At 45.5% G+C, this 19,178-nt stretch overlaps 1 protein-coding gene across 2 annotated transcripts in view; it reads left to right on the top strand.

The window, feature by feature from the left end:
- LOC126038043 (uncharacterized) overlaps positions 1-14,033 on the top strand; it is a 31,250-nt gene extending 17,217 nt beyond the window's left edge. The window contains exons 2-3 of one of the 2 annotated variants that reach the window (XM_049799127.1): positions 11,956-12,068; positions 13,039-14,033. In XM_049799127.1, coding sequence (XP_049655084.1) covers positions 11,956-12,068; positions 13,039-13,134 — 209 coding nt within the window. In that variant the 3' untranslated portion in view covers positions 13,135-14,033. Of the gene's footprint in view, positions 1-11,955; positions 12,069-12,687 lie in introns of both variants that reach the window. The other variant, XM_049799128.1, reaches the window with a different exon arrangement.
- The last annotated feature ends 5,145 nt before the right edge of the window (positions 14,034-19,178 follow it).

The following is a 19,178-nucleotide window of genomic DNA, read 5'->3' as shown; positions in this document are numbered from 1 at the left end:
GTATAGCTGATGTCTGTAAGAACACACTGGAAGTCCAGATCTGCGCATTTATTAAACGAGTGAGGTTTTAATGTGGAAGATGCAGGAAAATATTTTTTTTATCTCTTCCAGAATGGACAGCACACAAATTATAATAATTTGCATGCTGATTGTTACCGTGATAAAACTGAATCTGCCCAAGAGCCCTTTGCTGACTCTTTATGGATCGGTTAGGTCTGTTCCCACAGTGAAAAGTGTTTGAACTATAGTGTTACCATTTCACATTATTTTCTAACTGCTCTCTGAAAATAGAAGAAAAATAAGAATACAATAGTTGGGACCCCATATAAAATCTTCCTAGAGGAGTCCAAGGATACTCACCATTGGTCTCAATGGAGCTTTCACACATCCTTGAAAGGAATTCATTAAGCTGGAAAAGCTGGCTAGAAACCAGTCTTCCTATAATGTCTTCCATAATTTGCTTCAAGGGACACATTTATAGTCACTCAGCCTTTTTTATAGATCTTGTGCAAGATGAAGGGCTGGGTCACAATTGCAAGACTTTCATGAATAGATGTTTGTTGCATGCCACAACCCAAATAATTTTTTAAGCATCTCAGCACAGTGTAGTGCAGTCTTTTCAGCATGGACTTTCCCAAGGATATGCCACAAGATGATAGCTGCAGCCTCTGGAATCACAATGATGTAGTAGTGACCGTTTTTGTTCGAGGTGCTCCCGCTTCCGTGCTGACCCATTCAGGTGCAGAAAGAAAACATCCAGCAACTGCAATTTCTACTCTTGATTTTTTTCAAGGACTTGAAGATTTCAGCTAGTTCTTTTTATTCCTATTAACTTCTCGACAGGCTTGTATGGAGACAGATTACAATAGAGAGGCTCCTCTGATTAACAAAACATCACTGAAACTTTGAACATCTATCAGACATACCAGACAGGATAACATGCTGCTTTTCAAAATAATCCTAAGATCTTCTTCATGAGTTCTATTTAATTTATGGGAATCGTCTGTCATTCCCATTCCACCAAATGCTGCTATTGGATTATAATGGTTAGAGAGAAAGGGAACCAAAAAAAAAGAGGTGTTTTTTGGGTGTGAAGCTCATGGGAGTTTTAGAATGGGGAAGTAGATTTGGCTGCTGACCTTTGATAACCAAATACAAATTAAGTCAGAAACTTTTTATGTGTAGGTAGCCCAAATTAAGAACGAGCTCCCTTCCTAGTTCTCCTTATCTTTCTGAGAAAACTGGGCACATCATTGGCACTGGACTTTTTTTGCTGGACATTTTCCACCTGGTCACAAACACTGGAAGTTATGTCTTAGCATGGTAAACCAAGTAGCTATTGCACAAAGACACATTGAATGCATTTATATATTGCAACAGAAACAGCTTTGAGTCACCGTATTGATATACAAAGGATCAGATAGTAAACTTTTTATTAGCAGCCAGGAATTTCTTTTGAAAAGGATTCTTTTTCTTTGACATCCCTACATATGGGCTGAAGGATGCTGGTACAGTTCTCTTTCTATCAAAATAGGATATAATGTGTGACTGTGTTCTAGAAAAGTGTTACCTTTTTTAACAGATTTATAATTTTTTAATGTCAGACCACCACAAAGCTTTCAAGCAATAGCTGCTGGCCAAAATTACATTAGGAAAGTGCACGTTATGCTCCATTTCCCTCAAGGAAGGGGAGGTAAACATAGGCAATCTGGACTGGGAGGGCCAGAGCAGAGGTAAGGAGGCAGCCAGCTCCCCAGCGTCTTGGCTGTTACTGTACTCTTCCTAGGGTCTCTGCTGGATCGATCCGTGGCAGTTTTAAAGAACGATAACGGGGCCTTTCCTGAAATGATCAGACCCCTTTGCTTCCATGCCTGTATCCCTATTTAAGAAAAAGCTGTCTGTTATTCAAGAGAGGTAGCTGGTCCTCAGCTTTCCGGGGCAGGCCTGTCAGGCTCTGTGCAGACAGACACAAGCTTCTTCTGCCCATGCCTTCTCAGCAGGCATATTAGCTTGGGCACTGAGCCATGCTAATATAGCTCTGTGGCTTCTAGACAGGGGCTGGCACAAGTCCGCTTGGCGTGGAGTACGGGCAGGGTGAGCTCACATCTGCCTGCACCTGTCTGTGCTGACAGAGTTAAAAATCAGGGTGGAAAAAGAAACAGGAGAAAACCGAAATGAGCACCTCTGAATCCACCTTGCGTTAGCAGCCGGAGTGCTTGAATTCGGGGGGATGCTGGGGTGCAGCCACGTGCGCGGCGGGAGCTGTTGGGCTGGATCTTGCCTCTGCAAGAGAGAGAAGGCTGTGGAGCCTGCGTGTTCCACATTGCCCGCAGGAGCTCAGCAGGAACAACAGCTCTTGCTGGGTTTCTGCAGGCGGCCCATACACCCATTTCTTCCCAAAATGGCAATACAGAAGTAGCAATACAAAATACCAAAGAAGGGATATTGTATTCTGCTGAATACCAGCTACTCCGAGGAATGGGCAGCACAGTGTGATCGTTGCATCCTGAAGGAGAGACGGAGATGGCATCCACAAAGGGGGAAACGATATTTGTGGTGAATTAACACTGCTGACAGACATACCTGGTACATAGGGCTGGTGGATGCTGTTCCTTCAATCTGCGGGGAAAAGCAATGCACTGTAAAGCTCAGTGGCATTTTGAAATACGTGGAAAATCTGTGCGGCACGACCTGAACCTATTATTATCCAGTTAGTCACAGTGCTGCTAATTGCGAGACACCTTATACCAGGGAAGTTGGGTTAAGGAACTGAGCTCGGGGGGGGGGGGGGGGGGGGGGGGAAAGACCACCTAATTTAGGTCCCCCATTAGTCATTGTAACAGCTGAAATTACGTGGCTTGACTCCAGCAGGACAAGCCAGGTCACCTAGGTTGGACATTTAGGCTTCATATGCAGAGAGTGAGTCAAAAAACCAGTCTGCTTTCCTAGGTGAAAGACGGTGTTGGTGGGATGTAGCCAGTGCTAAAAGCTGCATTTGCGTTCGCTCCCCTCCCTTCCCCTCCCCGAAGCTCCAGCCCTTCCCTCGGGGCTGCCCTTGGGAACTGCCGTCCTTCGGGCTCTTGACCCTGGAGGAACCTCTCCGACTGGGTGCCAAACTGAGCCGGGGTTGCTGTTTTTTAAGAAACAACCAGTGGCACTAGGCTGAGCAGAGCGTACAGTGTGCTTCTGCTGGTTCCTGAGCGTGTGTCCAAATTGCTGTGAAAAAGATGGGCAGAGATTTCACCTTCATCACTGTGTTTCTGTTAGCATTTGTCGGCGTCTTCTGAGTGTGCCCTTCCAGTAATCCTTCAAGTGATTTGTAGGATTTGGCCTAAATCTGGGTTGCAGAAGAGCTTAGGTGGGAGACCGACCAGGCTTTCAAGCTGAGCAGAAGGGCCCCTCGGGGATTAGGCAATGATGGTGGTTAGGCAGTGCTCCCTTTGGCACCTCTGGAACTAAGGCACCTAAATTCTGCCTAAATCCAGGGGTTAAGGAGCAGGCATAACACTCCAAGTACCCTTCTGAAAAAAGCAGTCAATACATGAATTGCTTCTCCTGCCCATAGACAGCCTGCATTGTTTGGTTCAGTTGCAGAAGGAAGTGGGGTCAGGTGTTTCTTTTGTGCTCAGTGAAATGATATCTGTGTGCCCGAGGAGCTGGAAGGGATATCTGAGGTCACCGAGTTCAGCCCTTCAGTACTGCAGACAAACATGATGTAATTCCTTTCATTACGCGAGCAAACTCCCATTCTAAAAGTGGTTAGTTCTGCTCGTTTTCCTTTTTTTCTCCACTTGATTTGCTTTCCTGTCCTCCTGCAGTAAAGTTATGCCCAACCTTACTTTTGTTTTTTGAGCCTGTATTTATTTCAGGCTAGTTTTACCTGTTATACTCTTAGGTCTAGCCCTTGTCTCCACATTTTTTGTATTTCTGGTGAGTGGAAGTGGAAAATGAAATCCACAAGAAAAGAGTACGATATCACTGTATTTGTGCATATTAACTACTGAGCCCACTAGTGCTTGATTAGACAATTTTGAGATACAGGCAAATGATAATTACATTGGTCACAATAGATTGAACTGAACATCTGAAGTAGCCATTAACAAGAAAACCCTCCTAGAACAAGAAGACTTTTATTTTATTAAACAATTTGTAATTCGGTCATATGGTTCTTGAAGATACTTATAGCTGAATTATAAAGTACCTTATTTCACTTAGTGTCACTTTACATTTTACCAGTTGGAAGAGCTGCAGTGTTTCACAAGGCAGAGATAAGTCCCCTGGAACCTTCCAACTGCATCTGAAAAACTTGGGCTCCTTTGCTCTCCCTTAGTCTTAGCACATTCCAGCTACCAGCAATGTCCCAGTCAGCCAGAGCCCCCACCAGCAATCTGGCATCTTTTTTGCTCTTCATCTCTGTCACATCAGACTTGAGACATGATTTGAAGCCAGTTTTGTAATGGAGGTAGAAGAGGAAAGCATAGGCTTGGGAGCAAAATGATGAGGGTAGAAAAATGTTCGCTAACTATGTGCAGGTGACTGTGGTTAAAAGGAAGTGTGAACATTTGCTGGCTTGCCTAGCACAACAGAACACTTCGAGCGGCCTTCCCTTGTGATACATTCAAGGCCATTTTATTTTGAATTTCTTTCCAAGTAAAATTTAAAACTTGTTTTTTGATCAGTTTAACACATTGGTCCCTGGGACATTCTGCTCAATGCCTGTAAGGCTGCTTCTTCTTCCCGTCCGTCCTCAAAGCCTGGCTCTCCTCCATCAGCTATAAAATGTAAAAACTTGGATAGGTGTAATCAGCAATACATATATTGATTCACAACAATACAAAACCAGTTGGACTTGTATATATGCGTAATCAGCGCTACATGTGTTGATTCACAATAACACAAAGCCAATTTGAATTTATATGTATGCATAATCAGCATTGCGTGTATTGATCCACGGTAGTACAAAATCAATTTGCAAATACGTATGTACTCCTGAATTGCACACGGCCGTTGGGATGTCTGGACTCGTGGTCTGCGTGGAGCAGTTACCTCTGTAGGCCGATTCTGTAAGTCGTTACATAGGTACGTCCAGATCCCTGGTGCCCCGACGGCCTCTGCAAAACCTCGTCCCCTCTCCGAGGGTTTGGCTGCCGGCGCTCCAGGCCAGCTCGGACGCCGCGTGGCTGCAACCTGGGAGCGGGCTGCTGGGAAAGGAGCTGCGTGAGACGAGCTGGGAGAAGCCCCGTCGGGGGCTGACCCCTTCGCTCGGGAGCTGCCTTCGCTCCAGCCCTCGCCCCGGGTCCTCGCCTGGGCGATGCCGCAGCTCCGTCCGAGCCTGGCCACGTCCCTCTCTGACCCTCGCCTTCCCGGCTCGATCTCGGAGCGGCCTCGTCCCGTGCCCGGGCTGGCGGTCCCTGACCCCGCGCGCAGGGGAGTTGGAGCCAAGAGACGTACGTGCTCTCCTCGCCCGCGCCGGGGCGGCACGCCGCGCGCGCTTCGGGGCTGGGGAAGCACGGGCACGTATTCCTCACATTCAGGATTAGCAGTACTGGGCCCTGTTCCTGAGCAGGCACCTGAGTGCTGTGGCCATGTATCTTTCTATAAATAATTACTTAACTTCATCACTCGCAGCCTCTTTTCATCACCTCTTTTCCTTCAGACTGATGGCTGTTTTGGGATGGAAGGCTATTTTCCTCTCTAGCTGGACCAAGGCCATTCAATGGAGTGAGCAGCAGGAGGTAACTGAAAGAGAGATACTGTTAGCACTGTTTCCACATACCCGAAGACTGATCTTTATGCAGCTGAGACTACAAGGGATATCCCTTAAAATAAAGGCCAGCTTATTACCCATCTTCTCCAACTCCTGTGGAACTAAATATCCTGAAGTTGAGAGAAGCTGCTGCACAAAGCTTCTTTATAGCTCTCAGTGTGCCTTCTTTGCTGGCTCCAGCTGCCCCTACACTCTGTTTTTCCTCAGTCTTTTCTTCAATATTTTTTCCAGTTGACTTAGTTATTACAGTACATGGACCAGACTGAGGAAAATACACTGAAGGTTGGAGCTGGCAGAGCAGGGAGAGCTGCGAGGGAAGTGCTTTTGCCATCCAATGACATCATCTGCGCGTTAATTGGTCACATTCCCGCGGATGGGAGGCACTGGCCAGCGTCCTTGGGCTTACTTCCGTGATACAGAACAGAGACGGTGCCTGTCTCCTGCCAGCCTCTTTCATTGCCAGCCTTCTGGCAAAGCTTAGGACATTTATAAAAACAGTACAGTACTTTATTTAGCCTCTAGTGAGAAAAAGTCACTTCACAGCTCCAGTTTAGGCACAAGGCACTAACAAGCAGATTAAGAAAAAAAAAAAAATCCCTTACATAAAAACATTTCAAATGAATACATGAAAGTTGATTTGTATTCCAGATGACCTCGCAAATCAGGAGATTGAGCTGTGCCTTTTATCTCCAGAGAAATGGGTTCAAATCCTGATTAGCCCATAGAGGAAATTCCATTTAATGGTCTCATTTTGGTGGGCTGAAAAGCTGTTCCCTGCCTAGAACCACCATCTATTATGGCATGATTGGCAGTCTGTGTTCAAGACAGAACAAGAACTTCACCTCATCTCTACTCCTATTACTTCATCCTGCCATCAGCTCGCACTACCTAACCCTCCACTTCCAAAGAGCCTGAGAAAATAGGCAGGGTTTGCGGCGTGAACAGAGTCATCACAGCTGTGCCGGGGCAGAGCAGCGCATGCATGCAGTTAATAGGGGCTGTGGTGGTGGTGCCAAGAGGAGAATGGCGAAGTGGCAGAGGGGAGCCTGAGAAAACAAGAAGGAAGCTGTTGGAGGGAGGTTTCAATGGAAGGCGATGGAATGCAGACAAGAAGGGGAAAAATAGGGAATGAGGATGGACAGGGAAAGGATGCGTGGAGAAGCAAAGAGTGGGATGCAGGTATATCCAGAGCTGAAGGCAATAAACTGAAACGAGTATAACTCTTGTCTAAACGGCAGAAGGAAACATCAGCTGTGGGAGGGATTCTCGCAGGGTCACTTCCCTGAATGGTCTCACTGTGTCTGGTGGTCCCGGTTGGTATAGAAATGCCCTTAGTCCTCAGCTTGTGCTGTTCCGTGACAAGAGTATCTTGGCATTGTTGTTTTCCCAGGTCTTCGTTCCCCAGAGCATGAAACACTGTTCTGCAGAGGAGCAGAGGATTTGCGAGACCGATCAGCAGCCAACTCAGGCCTCCATCGTATCTTTGCAGAAGCCACAGATTAAGAAAAGAAATGCTCGTCTCCGGTCCGATCAGTACAGTCTTGCCGAGTTTTTCGGTTGTATTTCTGCTGCCAGCGTGAGAAGCCTGCATGGTGTTCTCTATAGGCAAAGCAAGTGGAGGACAGTAATAGAAATTTGTACGGTGACCCTAGGAAGACTTATGGCCCTGTTCTGTGCGGTGCTGTGAGCAGACACAAAACATTGTCAATCTCGGGTGGCTGCAGAAGTGGCTGAGAACCTGTAGGTGATGGCTATGAAGGATGGCATTTCAGACAGACCTCAGGGTTCTCTTTGTCCTTTTCATAACCACCTCGGGTGTGAGAACAGTGAATGTGCTTACAAAATACCTCTGTTTGGGCCGGTCTTACTCGCCACAACAAAATCTGAATTTAGAATGGCATTGGTGATGGGGAAAAATGTTACAAAATCAGCCTGATGGTTAAGTGTGAACTACTGCACTTTGGGAGGAGAAATGCAAAAAGAGGACCTCCCAGCTGGGCGGCAGCACCGGGAGGGACTGGGGGTGCAGAGTGGACTAAAGGCTGACTCTGCGGACAGTGTCAGATGCCCTTTTCTGGCCACAGTTACTCCAGCAGCGAAAGCCGCCGTCCATAACCCCATTGTTCATCATCTCCTCCCATCTCAGGTTTCAGCTTCTTCATACCTGCTTAAACCTCAGCCTTACCTGGGTCGGTTAAACCGATGATTGGAAAAGACCTGTTATTTGAATTATTGACTCTAACCTGGATCATTTACCCAGATTGCGTTAGGGAGCGATTATACGGCAGTTATGCTGGTTGACCTGGGAGGGGGAGAGCCTGCAGCTGAGGGGTGGTGATAAGCAGCTGGAGTGGGTGAAAAGAAATAAACTTTTCACCCAGCTCAGCTGCAGGCAGAACAGGATGTGTGACTGCAACCTAAGACATAGGAGATAATTATTCTACTCCACTTGGCACCGGTAAGGCCTCAGCTGGAATACAGTGTCCAGTTTTGGGCACTGCACTGTAAGAAAAATGTAGACAAACTGGAGAGACTCCAGGAGAGAGACACTAGAAATATCAGAGGCATAGAAGGAACAACCTAGGAGGAAATGTTGAAAGGATTGTTTGTTTAGTCTGGGAACAGCAGAGTCTAAAGAAGAGACATGATAAAAATCTTGCAATATGTTAAAGTTTATTGTAAGGAGGATAGTGATAAATCTTTCCCTGTGGCCACTGGGTGATAGGGAAAGAAGGAACCCGCTTCATTTGTAGCTAATAAAATTTAGGTTTGACATCATTAGGAAAAACTTTCCAGATAAGAGGGTGATGAAGTGAAGCTAGCTAGGGAGTGCATGGGTTTTGTTAAAATTTGTAATAAGGGTGTTTTAATAATGAGCATCAATAGAATAAAGACATTTCTTCTTGTTTAAATAACTATTTTGGGCTAACGCCTGGGACTGGATTTCCACACATCGACAGTACAACCATGTGGATGCACTTGCAAGAAATAGCTCTTGGACTGCAAGCTTCAGGGCATATACTCTGTTTTCATGATCAGCGTGTACAAAACCCAGCATCTTGTGACTGATCTCTTATTGCAGGTTCTCTACCTATTGCTGCAATACAAATAAGCCATCATGTAACACAAGGATTTGTATAAAATTTTACAAATACAGGAATAACCTTTCTCTTATGATTTCATTTCTGGCTCCACTGTATTTTTTTCCTTGCAGGTTCATATCCTATATCTCTAATCCCTTCTTTGTAGATTTGCTCTGTGTGCACAGCTAGAGATATATCCCCTGATTGCTGTTAATCCTTTGAGTGTTTTTACATTATATGGCATATGTCCAGTGAAAGTTCTGTCGTATGGTTTTAACGATATTCACTGATCCTCCAGTGACACTACTGGAAACAGAAAATCGCACCACTGTGTTTCCATCCCAGGAAGTTCTCAGACTGTGAACTGGGTTTTCTTCCACAGCAGAGAATCAAAGAACCTCGTAATATTTTCAGAAGTTCGGTCTAATGTGTTTGCAAACTTAGAAAAGAAACGCAAGGTTGGTCTAAAGGCTGGATGTGGAGGTAGAAAGTCAGCACACAAAGGTCCCACACGGGGTCTTTGGTCTTGCCTATGACCTTGCAGAGGTCAAAATCTATGGCTGTAGCTGGTCAAAATTTTTTCTTGAGGCTTATGATAGAATACGGATTTTTCTCAGGAAACAAACTCTGCCAGAGAATATATTTGCTACAGAATGCCCTTTCTGATCTTAACCTGTGTGAATTTTAAGTGTAACGTTAGGTATGAGGGCTTTGGATTTTCTGCTGTTTGGCTTTAGTTTAGTTGCAAAACCTGTTAGAGGTGTTTTACTTTAAATTCCTGATATATGTGCTTAACCTTCATTCCACCTTAAGATGATTTATCTGTAAATTAACACAAATCAAGAAACCTGAAGTCATGGCTACTGTGGGATACTTCTAATATTTTGAAGATGAGTAATATTAAGCCTAAATCCCATTTAAAGAGTGTATTCATTGGAGTACGAGAGCAGTCCAAATCGGCAAAACAAAACAGACAGTTAAACTGGGTTTATAGTTGCTTTGCTTTCACAAAAGCACAAAGCACCCACGGGGTATTAATTACCATATTAATTAATAATCTTTTTGCAGTTCTTTGCAGAAGATAGGCGTCTACAGCATCTGTTGCAAAGAACCAAGAAGTGGTCAGTCTTGTCTATTGAAGTAAGCTGGGAAAGGAAACCACATCTCATGAACCTCCTTTGCTGGGGAGTGTCGCTGGGTCACAGGAGAACTTCTGGAGATGGTTCGAGCCCACAGCTCCATGATGAGCCTTCTAGCCCCTAACTCTTGGTTGTTGTGCAGGGGATTAGGATAACCGTGTGCTCCCAGGTCTTCCTGTTAGAGCTGTGGCGACATGAAAGGTTTACTGAGATAGAAGAGAGGAAAGGGGTAGAGGGAGGAGAGGGGGAACTCATCTGCCCTGATTTAGATATTGAACAATTGGAGTTCAAAGACTGTGTTAGTCATCCCAGGCTCCACGTACAGTCGGTGGAGAGGAAAAGGAACTCGAGAGATGCTTGTCTCCTTTCAGGTACAGGAAATGCCTGTTTCTCTGCCGCCTAGATGAGACATCTGGGTATCTAGCTACTTGATAAGTGAAGTTAGCAGAGATGACCTTGCATGGCCTATTGGTTATGGCACTCTTGGGAGGAGAGAGTCTGAGCTCCGGCCTCTGCTTCAGGGACTTCTGATGGACTTTGTGCAAATTACTGGTCCTACAGACACGAGCAATAACGAATGCACAGTCTCCCTCCTTCCTCCTGTCCAGGAGAGTGCATTATCATAGGGGGTGAGGTACGGCTGAGGGAAGTGGGAGACGTGTGTTCGAATGTCCTCCCTTGGGAGAAGGAACTCAGTCCACGTGCCAATTCCTGGAGAGTGCTTCTACCGTAAAGCAATTGCCTAAAAGTGGGAGCCACCTCTGCTGCAGTCCCTGCTCTGTCTGCGAGGCAGTAGCGACTGCCATTACCTTTTGTAAGGAAGAAGACTCTATCACTGAGGTCTTGGCATGACACAGAAGCCCTGACAGACTGGTCGCTTTAGGGGGTTTAGGCTGAAGAGCAATTTCAGAGGCCCAGATGGACTTGGAAGTGAGCTGGGTGCCGAACTTTTCAGGCTTGTCAGGCCTGAGGCTCGACCTAGGCAGGAGCATGAAATGTCAAAGTTAAAGAGCTGCCTCTTCACTCATCCATACCTGACATCTAGGCAAAGCAAACCTGACATCTGTCTCACACGGGTGTCAAACCGAGTTCTTACTGGCCTTCCCCTGGGTTTCTGACAGCCCTTGGATGATCCATGGTAGATCACAGGGATGAGGCACCGGCTGAAGGGCTCTAGGTGATGGCGGCTCCAGGGCACTGCTGTTTTTCCAAAACCTTGCAGCACGCCACGGTAAAAGCCTTTCAGGCAGAAGGCTGTGCTGTGGGCTGGTGGGAGGGAGAGCAGGAGGAGGAACGACACAACACATTACAGCCAGAGAAGAGAAGAGGATTCTGCATCAAGGATTATGTAACTTTTGACATGCCCTATATATCACGATCCAGTATCGGGGAGCTAACGCTGAGCCGTGCCATGTTAGCAGTGCTTACTTTAGGCAGTTGTTGTTAAATGACATCCCCGCCTTGCCAGAGGTTCTCCAAGTTCATGTCTACTACGTCCTTATGGGGCAGCTCCTTAGAGAACGCCTGCTGCGTGGCACCAAGCTGGAGCTGCACGTGTGTGTGCCCTGACAGTGGCAAGGGAAGCCACTCTTCTCTCCTACTTCAGCTCCTCGAAGAAGGAGGGAGGCTTACGGACGAGCCCTTCACCCTCCTGCAGACCAGCACCCACTAGGACCTGGTTTGCATTTAATTGCACCTCAGGAATAGGAATCCTCATCGTTTGGGAAGCAAAATCCTTTGGCACTGTAACCAGACCAAACCCATCTTTGCTGGCTTTATGGCCCCTGATAGCTTTTCCACATTTCACATGGGACCGGGCTCTCAAATGCTTTTTACAAACTTGACCAACTCCCTTCAGTGTCTGGTGGGGTTTGTTTTCCCACTGATATTTTGCTTATTCCAAATGAACTCTACACCTTGATTTTGTTGTTGTTGTTGTTGTTGTGTTTTGTTTTGTTTTGTTTAGGAGAGAAGTGGGCAAGTGAAAGTGCATCACGTGTAACGTCTGGGAACAGCGCGGAGGCAGCCAGGCAGCCGTTGCAGGGGTTTGGCACCTCGCGCGGGAATGAGCACATGCAGGTAGAATGTTATTCCGCTGCTCCTGCTGAGTGCTCGGCAGTTCGCTCTCTGCTGAATCCTAAAGTCGAGCAAAACGCAGCTGGTTAAGGTGGAATTTGAAAATCAGTCATAAGATAAACAGGTTGCAACATTAAGCACTCTCCAAGGGAAAAGCAGTGTGCAGCATATGTTCTTACTTTGGAAGATACTTAAAAAAACTTTAATGGACTCTTTACTGGCTTATGCTAGTGGAGCTGTTAATTAATTAAATAACTATATGTGAATGGCATCCATTGGGAAAGAGCCTCACAGCTTCCAGATGCCAGTTATTGGCCCCATTATGGGCCTAAAACTATTACAGTAAATCATTACAAGCTCCAAGATGAACTGGCACACGATTGCTGTGAGGAAGGATGGAGCTATTCTCACTTGTGCCATTTTGTGCCAGTTTTTATCTAGTGAGATTAATTAGTACTTTTAGAAGTGCAAGTCAGAGCTATAAAATATTAAAGGATATTCCATCAATGGAGTGGAGACATGCTTAAGCAGAGCTTTTAAAACTTTTGGATGTTGACGGATAGATAGGAGTTGGAACAGATAATGAGCAACATCTGATTTGTGGGTTTTTTTTTTAAAAAAGGTGAGATTTATAACTAGCGGGACTGCACAAAGTCTCCTTTGTGTGCTGTGGGAATACTCAGAGGAGGACATTAAAGTTTATCACTGAAGTTCAGGTGCCAGGTAAGCAAACAGTTTCTCAGGCCAAAACCAATCATTTAAGGCAGTTATTCCAAATACAAAATCAAGCAGAAAGTATTAAATAACCTTTTCGCCTGGATCCCCTGCTGGGAGGGGAGCATTTCCTGACATTGGATGGCAGCCTAGAATCTATGATCTGGCCTAGAAGTGGCTTTTTTTTTTTTCTTTTTTTAATTAATAAGCTATAAATTTTCACCCCAAATGACCACCATGGACCCTTCTGTCTTTTTAGACTGTGAGAGATAAAACCACTGAATCACCTTGCACAGACAGACCGTCCTTTGAAAATCTTCTTGCCTGCTTGGACTGTTTTGAGCCCAAAAGCTGAGTACTGAAGAGGCACTCCAGGGACTGTTTATACAGTTTACCCAATAATTAGTTGTTAGAGACATTAATTCATGGGTAGACGCTTCCTCTGAGAAATTATTCCACAGCTGAAAGTCCTCCCACAGCTGGACGAGTCAAGCTGAGCACACGGACCTGGAGATGTTTCAGTCCCATCAGCCAGAGCTTGGGAGGAGCACTGCCAAGGGGACTTCTGCCGCCGTCCTCTTGCTCCAAGCCCTGGTCCGGACCACAGACAAACTCTCGCCGGAGCGCAGTCGTTCGAGCGGGGCCGAGGGGGCTCCAGGGAGCCGCAGCGGTGCCTTTGCTGATGCTGATAACCAGCGATAGCCCTCCCACGCAGCCCCGCCGGGGCAAACCAAGAGATGCCATCGCTGATAGACCTCTGCTGCTTACCGCAACAACCTGTTTGCCCAGAAGGACAGACGAGATCTCCCACGGCTCAGTGGGAAAGCGTCCCGGACTGCTCTGGCACGAAAAGGCTCTGCATATGGCCCAGGGACATGTACCGGGGGGTGGCGGAGGGGCTGCACGTGAAATGCAGCTCTGCTTCTTGGCCACTTGCATCCAGGTCAGGCCAATTGCTGGGAGGACAAGATCCCTTTCCTACACTGTGGTGTGCAGGACACAGCGTAGACCACGTGTCCAATAACTCTTCCCCATGGGTTGAAAAGTTGGGTCCGTATTGGTTGTGAGGAGTCACAAGAGCATCGATATCAGGAAAACTGACCTCATCTCACTGCTTCTCCTAAAGCCACAGTCAGACACCGTGTTCACACAAATGCTACTGGGAAGCGTGACTTACTGTATGAGAAATGCATGAGTAAGAGTTTGCTGACTAACCCCTAGTTAAAGGAAATAAATTGATTTATTATAAGAGCATGACAAATTGAGGCACCGGTCTTGCAAGTTGGGGCTGTGTGAGCAGATCTCTGTGTCCACGTGGCTCTGATAGGGCCCAATAAGGCTGAGAACCGAGCGTTGTAGTTGCCAAACCGGCAATGTAGCTGGTTTGATAGCAAAAGGTTGGAAAGTTTGTGTTTATATTTTTCTGATGCGCCTGAGTTTTGGGTGGGAGCCATGGGACCTACGGCACCTAAGCTGAAGCACGAGGACAGACAGCTGCTTTGTCAGCAGGGCAGCCTTCCCCAGTGTGTGTGCTGGTAAGAAAGCACTGCCTTTTCTGTTTTTAAATGAAAACAAATTGCTTTTAGGACCTTGGATCTGATGAGGGGATTGTCACCATGTGTCCAACACAAACAAAAAAATGAGCTGAGCCAAGAGCAGCCCAGTGCTTGTCTCCCATTCCCTGGCTTTAACCACAAGAGACTCCTCTTGGCTTGTGTGAGAGTGGGAGGGAATGCAATCACCGAGCAAAAAATGTTGTTTCTACTTGATAGTTTAACATTACATAGGCAGCAGTTATGCTTTTCTACTGAGCATGCTTTACTCTGTGGAGTCTTAGACTGGCCCATCCTTGCTGTAGAGAAAAAGAAACTGAGATAGGAAAAATGCAGCTAATTTTTTTTCCGTGACACAGATTATTATATTTTGTTGGGGTGTTTTTTCTGAGTGGAACAATTACACCAAAAAGACTAGTGTGGTGTTAAGCCATCACCATGATGACTGATGTGTTTGATGGAAAAGGGCTGCAAGTGACCAGGGCATGAAGAGTGTAGGGGACTGGCAAGAGGAGATGTTTAGATCATGGATTTTGATCCAGAACAAGGTGGAATTGAGTGCAAGTCATCACAGTCTGGTAACGGGACACTGGCCTCTGTGCAGTGAGCCTGTGGGTACCACTACAGGCCTCTGAATCACGGTGTGAGATGACAGCGACTGTCAGCACGGCCCGCCTTCCTTCTCCAGCCACCATCAACTGGCTCTGTGTGGGCATGCGCTTTCCTAGCCACCACAATAATTTTTTCATGCCCTATGTTCTGAGTATTTTGGGAAAGAAGTAGGAAAAAAGGAAGGCAGCCATGTATGATGATTGTACAGTCAATGGTAGATTTCGGGTTTTCAGTTGGAGGAATAATGGACTAGTGTTAGAAATCTGGTTCAGTTATGTATGTTCTGGCAGATACAGCTGGAGTAATACTATAGGAATAGAATGCAAAGTCCAGTTTGACTTTGTAGAGATGTATGCACACCCTTAACTTTAAAGATAGAAATTTTCCCGTTGACTTCCTTGGAACTATTCATGCATTAAACATATCCATGAGCCTTTCTAGAAATAGGGATATAAATGAGACTACCAAAATAGTTAACCAGAAGTACTTTCTGTACAATGAAATAGGAAAATTTACAAGGGGTGTGCACACAGGAGTTCTTAAGAATAGATAAAATCTAGGCCACATTGTTAAAGGACGAGGCATTGTTGCTGATGTACTAGAGGGTGTTTCCAGCTACCTATAGTGCAGACTAGAGTGCAGTTTGCATTCGTTACGTTAATTAAGCAATTTACTGGAATTTAGCATGTGGCGGATTGGCAGGAGGCAACTTTAACTTGGGTTGTGCGGCTGAGATCCTTTCATTGTGTTGACAACCTTGAGTCATGCCAACAAAGCAGCACACTCGGTAATGCACTTCTGTTGGTGGCTTCTGTGCAAAGTCAAACTTAAACAATTCCATTAGGGTCTGACAAAGAGAACTGATAAAAATAAACAGATTTACATTACTTAAGCAGTCTGTTGTGGGCAGGATATCCAGAGTCTGGTGATACATAACAAGTTACCATTCAAGGAGTAGCTTCTCTGGACTATTAAGACTTCTTCTATTAGTTATTAGCCTCTAGTTATTATTTTTTTTTTATATTCACATGGGAAATGTTTCTATTTTTATTGTCTGTATCTGTTTCCTCACATTGTTTCAAGTCTGTTTTTCTTGATAGGTTTATTGTTTAGCTTATGCTGTAGTCATTAGCATTTAAATCTATAGGTTGTTTTGGAGTCACCATTGCCTATGTTTGTGAATGATAGTTACACAAACTTCCAGCAAATAAGCAATATTGTGACTTGAGCTAGTGGCTGGAGATGAACACGAACCCAGCCTACAGCAGCATCAAATCCATTTTGTGGCTGAAGGCCGCTTGTTTTTGCAAAGCTGCACTATACTCAAGCCTTTTAGACTTGTGTTTGCTAAATCACCTTAAAACAGACCTTTAAGATTTGCTGTTTTGTGGCAGAAGTTTTGGCAAGCTGCATTCTCAGCTATCTTACATGTTTCCTTTCATGCATTAAAAATGGATACTTGAACAAGGCCATCAGCTACAAGTCTACAAAAAGGCAACTCCTTTTTCAGGAGTACTTAAGGCTTTTATACAACTGCATAGGATTGCCTGGGGGGGGAGGGGGGGTGGTTCTTTGTATCAAGACCACACTCTGACCTCTCTTTCCTTCTGTACTCAAAACCTAATGTCACCCTACCCAGGATTATCAGGATCTGCTTTTGAGTATCAAGACCAATGAACTAGTGAGAAGGAGACCTGTGGGGAAACAAGGCAAGTCCAAAATCAGATGAGGCTCCAGTCTCTACTCCAGTCTCTACTTGTATTTATTCTGGTTTACAGTGGGCTTCTTTTGGCAAGGGGTGATTCACTGCTCTGAGCTTTGGCACACTGTTTCAGGCAGGGAGGAAATCTGGGATGGGAGACCATAGTGTAAGAAAATGTACCTTGCAGTCACTTTTCATTAAACATGCTGGAGCTAAAGGGTTTCTCCATACCCTTTGAATGTTCTGTTTCATACCACGATGGCTTTGCAAGATGAAATGCCTTGTATCCTGTCTGTGTGTTGCTGTTGTTCACAAGAATCCCAGAGGCAGCTAAATGTATGGTTTAGTCTGTGGATGAATTAACATTTTAGTTTTAGTACCTCCTACCCCATAATTACATGCAATGTTTTTTGGAAAGAGAGTCTGAAAACCTACCTGCTTCCCAAGAACAATGGTTTTGGCTTCAAATAAATGGCAGGACAAGTGACACTGAAATCCTCCAAGGCTGAGATTAGCCAGTCACCAATTCCAAATACTGGGAACTAAGCACATTTTGAAATTTTACACTGGTATTTGGTGATTTCTTATCCTAACAGAAAGCACTTTCATTTGTGTTACCTTCATTTTCTTAGAAGCTAGACCTTGCTCCTGGAGAAAACCTGTAGGTTGTAGGATCAAAAGATCTAGAAAATCAGCCTTGTTGTTCTGTGTCTGCACGTTTCCATCTTCAGACTCTACTCAGCCGTGCCGTATATGTAAAAGTGCAAATTCAGGAGGACTAGTTCAAAGTTTTACTCTTGGCTTTCAGGCGCTGCAGAATGCTGTTCTCTTTATATCCAGTGTGTTAATTTAAGTACCTCTTTGTCTGTAGCTCCACCTGCACTGTCTTCTAGTACTCCCTCCTACTTATCCCATTGCCCATGATATCTTTCATCAATCCATGAGCGGAACAACATTGTTGTGTAATGCGCAGTCCAGAAAATAAACCCAGAGACTGTGTCCCTTTCTTGCCTTTTGCCTCTCAAATCTGTGGGTAGGATACCACACACAGTATATGACTTACCAGAAAAGGAAGTATTGGGAAATTTTGTTTCCTGGAAGAGATATTAGTAGTGGCAATAAAAAACAAACACAAAAAGAAAAGCCTGTTTTGAAATCTCAATGCTCTGTTATGGTGCTCTGACTCGTTAACATTCAGTTCATGGCCAATACTGCTAGGGTTGGGTAAAATGTCACCAAAACTGGTAGAGACAACCTCTGCCCTTCATTCAGAGCAGCAAAACCACTTGAGTTTCTTTACAAAACAAAAGTGACTTCAACGCAAAACACAGGCACGAGATCCCGCCAGAGCAGAGCCATGTGCAGAGCTAAGGAAGTTGAGCAGTATGAGAGAAAGGGGTTTACTTGGTGGTTTCTGTACTTGGGACAGTGGTTAGGAGTCACTGCTACCACATTCGAGCACTCTGCCCTAGAGAGGAGATGGGCCTGCTCTCACCATGCCAGGAGGAATGTCCCTCCAGGAGCCGTGCTGGACCTCCCAGCAGGCACCTCCGGGTGAAACTCTCCTTTGGGCTCTGCTGCTGGTGGTCGGTCACTGGGGTGATTTACTGACATCAGCGTGAGTTGATCTGCAACCAGCAAAGACCTGAGAAATGTCAGAAATTCCCGTTCCCATCGCTGAGAAAGGCTGATTTGCTGCTGCAGCGAGCATGATGAAAATCAGGCGCGTTAGGATTTACCTTCCGAGTCCAGGGCGGGGTCTCACTTACTCCCCTGCTGTGGTGGGAGACGAAACCTTTCCTGAGCATTTAGCAGCCAGCAGTGCCTTCAGGAGGCCGAGCAGCGGATCATGGGCACTCTCTGGCAGGCACCAAGCAGCTGAACCCTGCCTGCCTCCAGCTAGCACCGACTGCTGTTTTATTTAACCACACCTGTGGGAGCGAAGGAGGAAGTTCAGCCAGTTGTTAGGATGCTTATGGCATCCCGCAGGACATTTCCACAAAATCAACTGTGCTAGCAAATACTTTTGTGCATCTGCTCTGAGGGACAGGGATGTTTAAGTTATTATCTTCAGCCAGGGACTTAAGGCTTAATATGCTCAGAGCGCTTGTGCAGGCCATATCAATCAATGGGAAGGGTTGCGTAGCGTCAGCCTGCAAGGTTTGTTGTGAATAGGATTGCAGAATAATCATGTTTTGAACGCCTCCGTGGATTTTTAAGACAGTGAGCTTTAACTGCATGGGCTATTCAAATATCTGACTCTACTGGCTTCTGTAACCTCATTGCCTATGCAACTGGTCTGTATCATTTGCTTAGGGTATTCATAAATAGCATCGTGTTTTTCTGACGAGTGAAAATACGAGCACCTGTATAATTTCACAAACTGTGACTTCATTGTCAGAAAAGTGCCACTGATGATAGATACGGTAATCAAAGTGCAAACAGTGGCAGTAGTCTCACTGCAGAACCACAGAGTTAAGGCATTAAAATGAAGGATGAGGGCAAGTTCAGTCATGACCTTGTAACCGAAAG

This window comes from Accipiter gentilis, chromosome 4, assembly GCF_929443795.1.
Source record: "Accipiter gentilis chromosome 4, bAccGen1.1, whole genome shotgun sequence".
Lineage (NCBI taxonomy): Eukaryota > Metazoa > Chordata > Aves > Accipitriformes > Accipitridae > Astur > Astur gentilis.
This window is presented reverse-complemented; position numbering and strand designations above follow the sequence as displayed.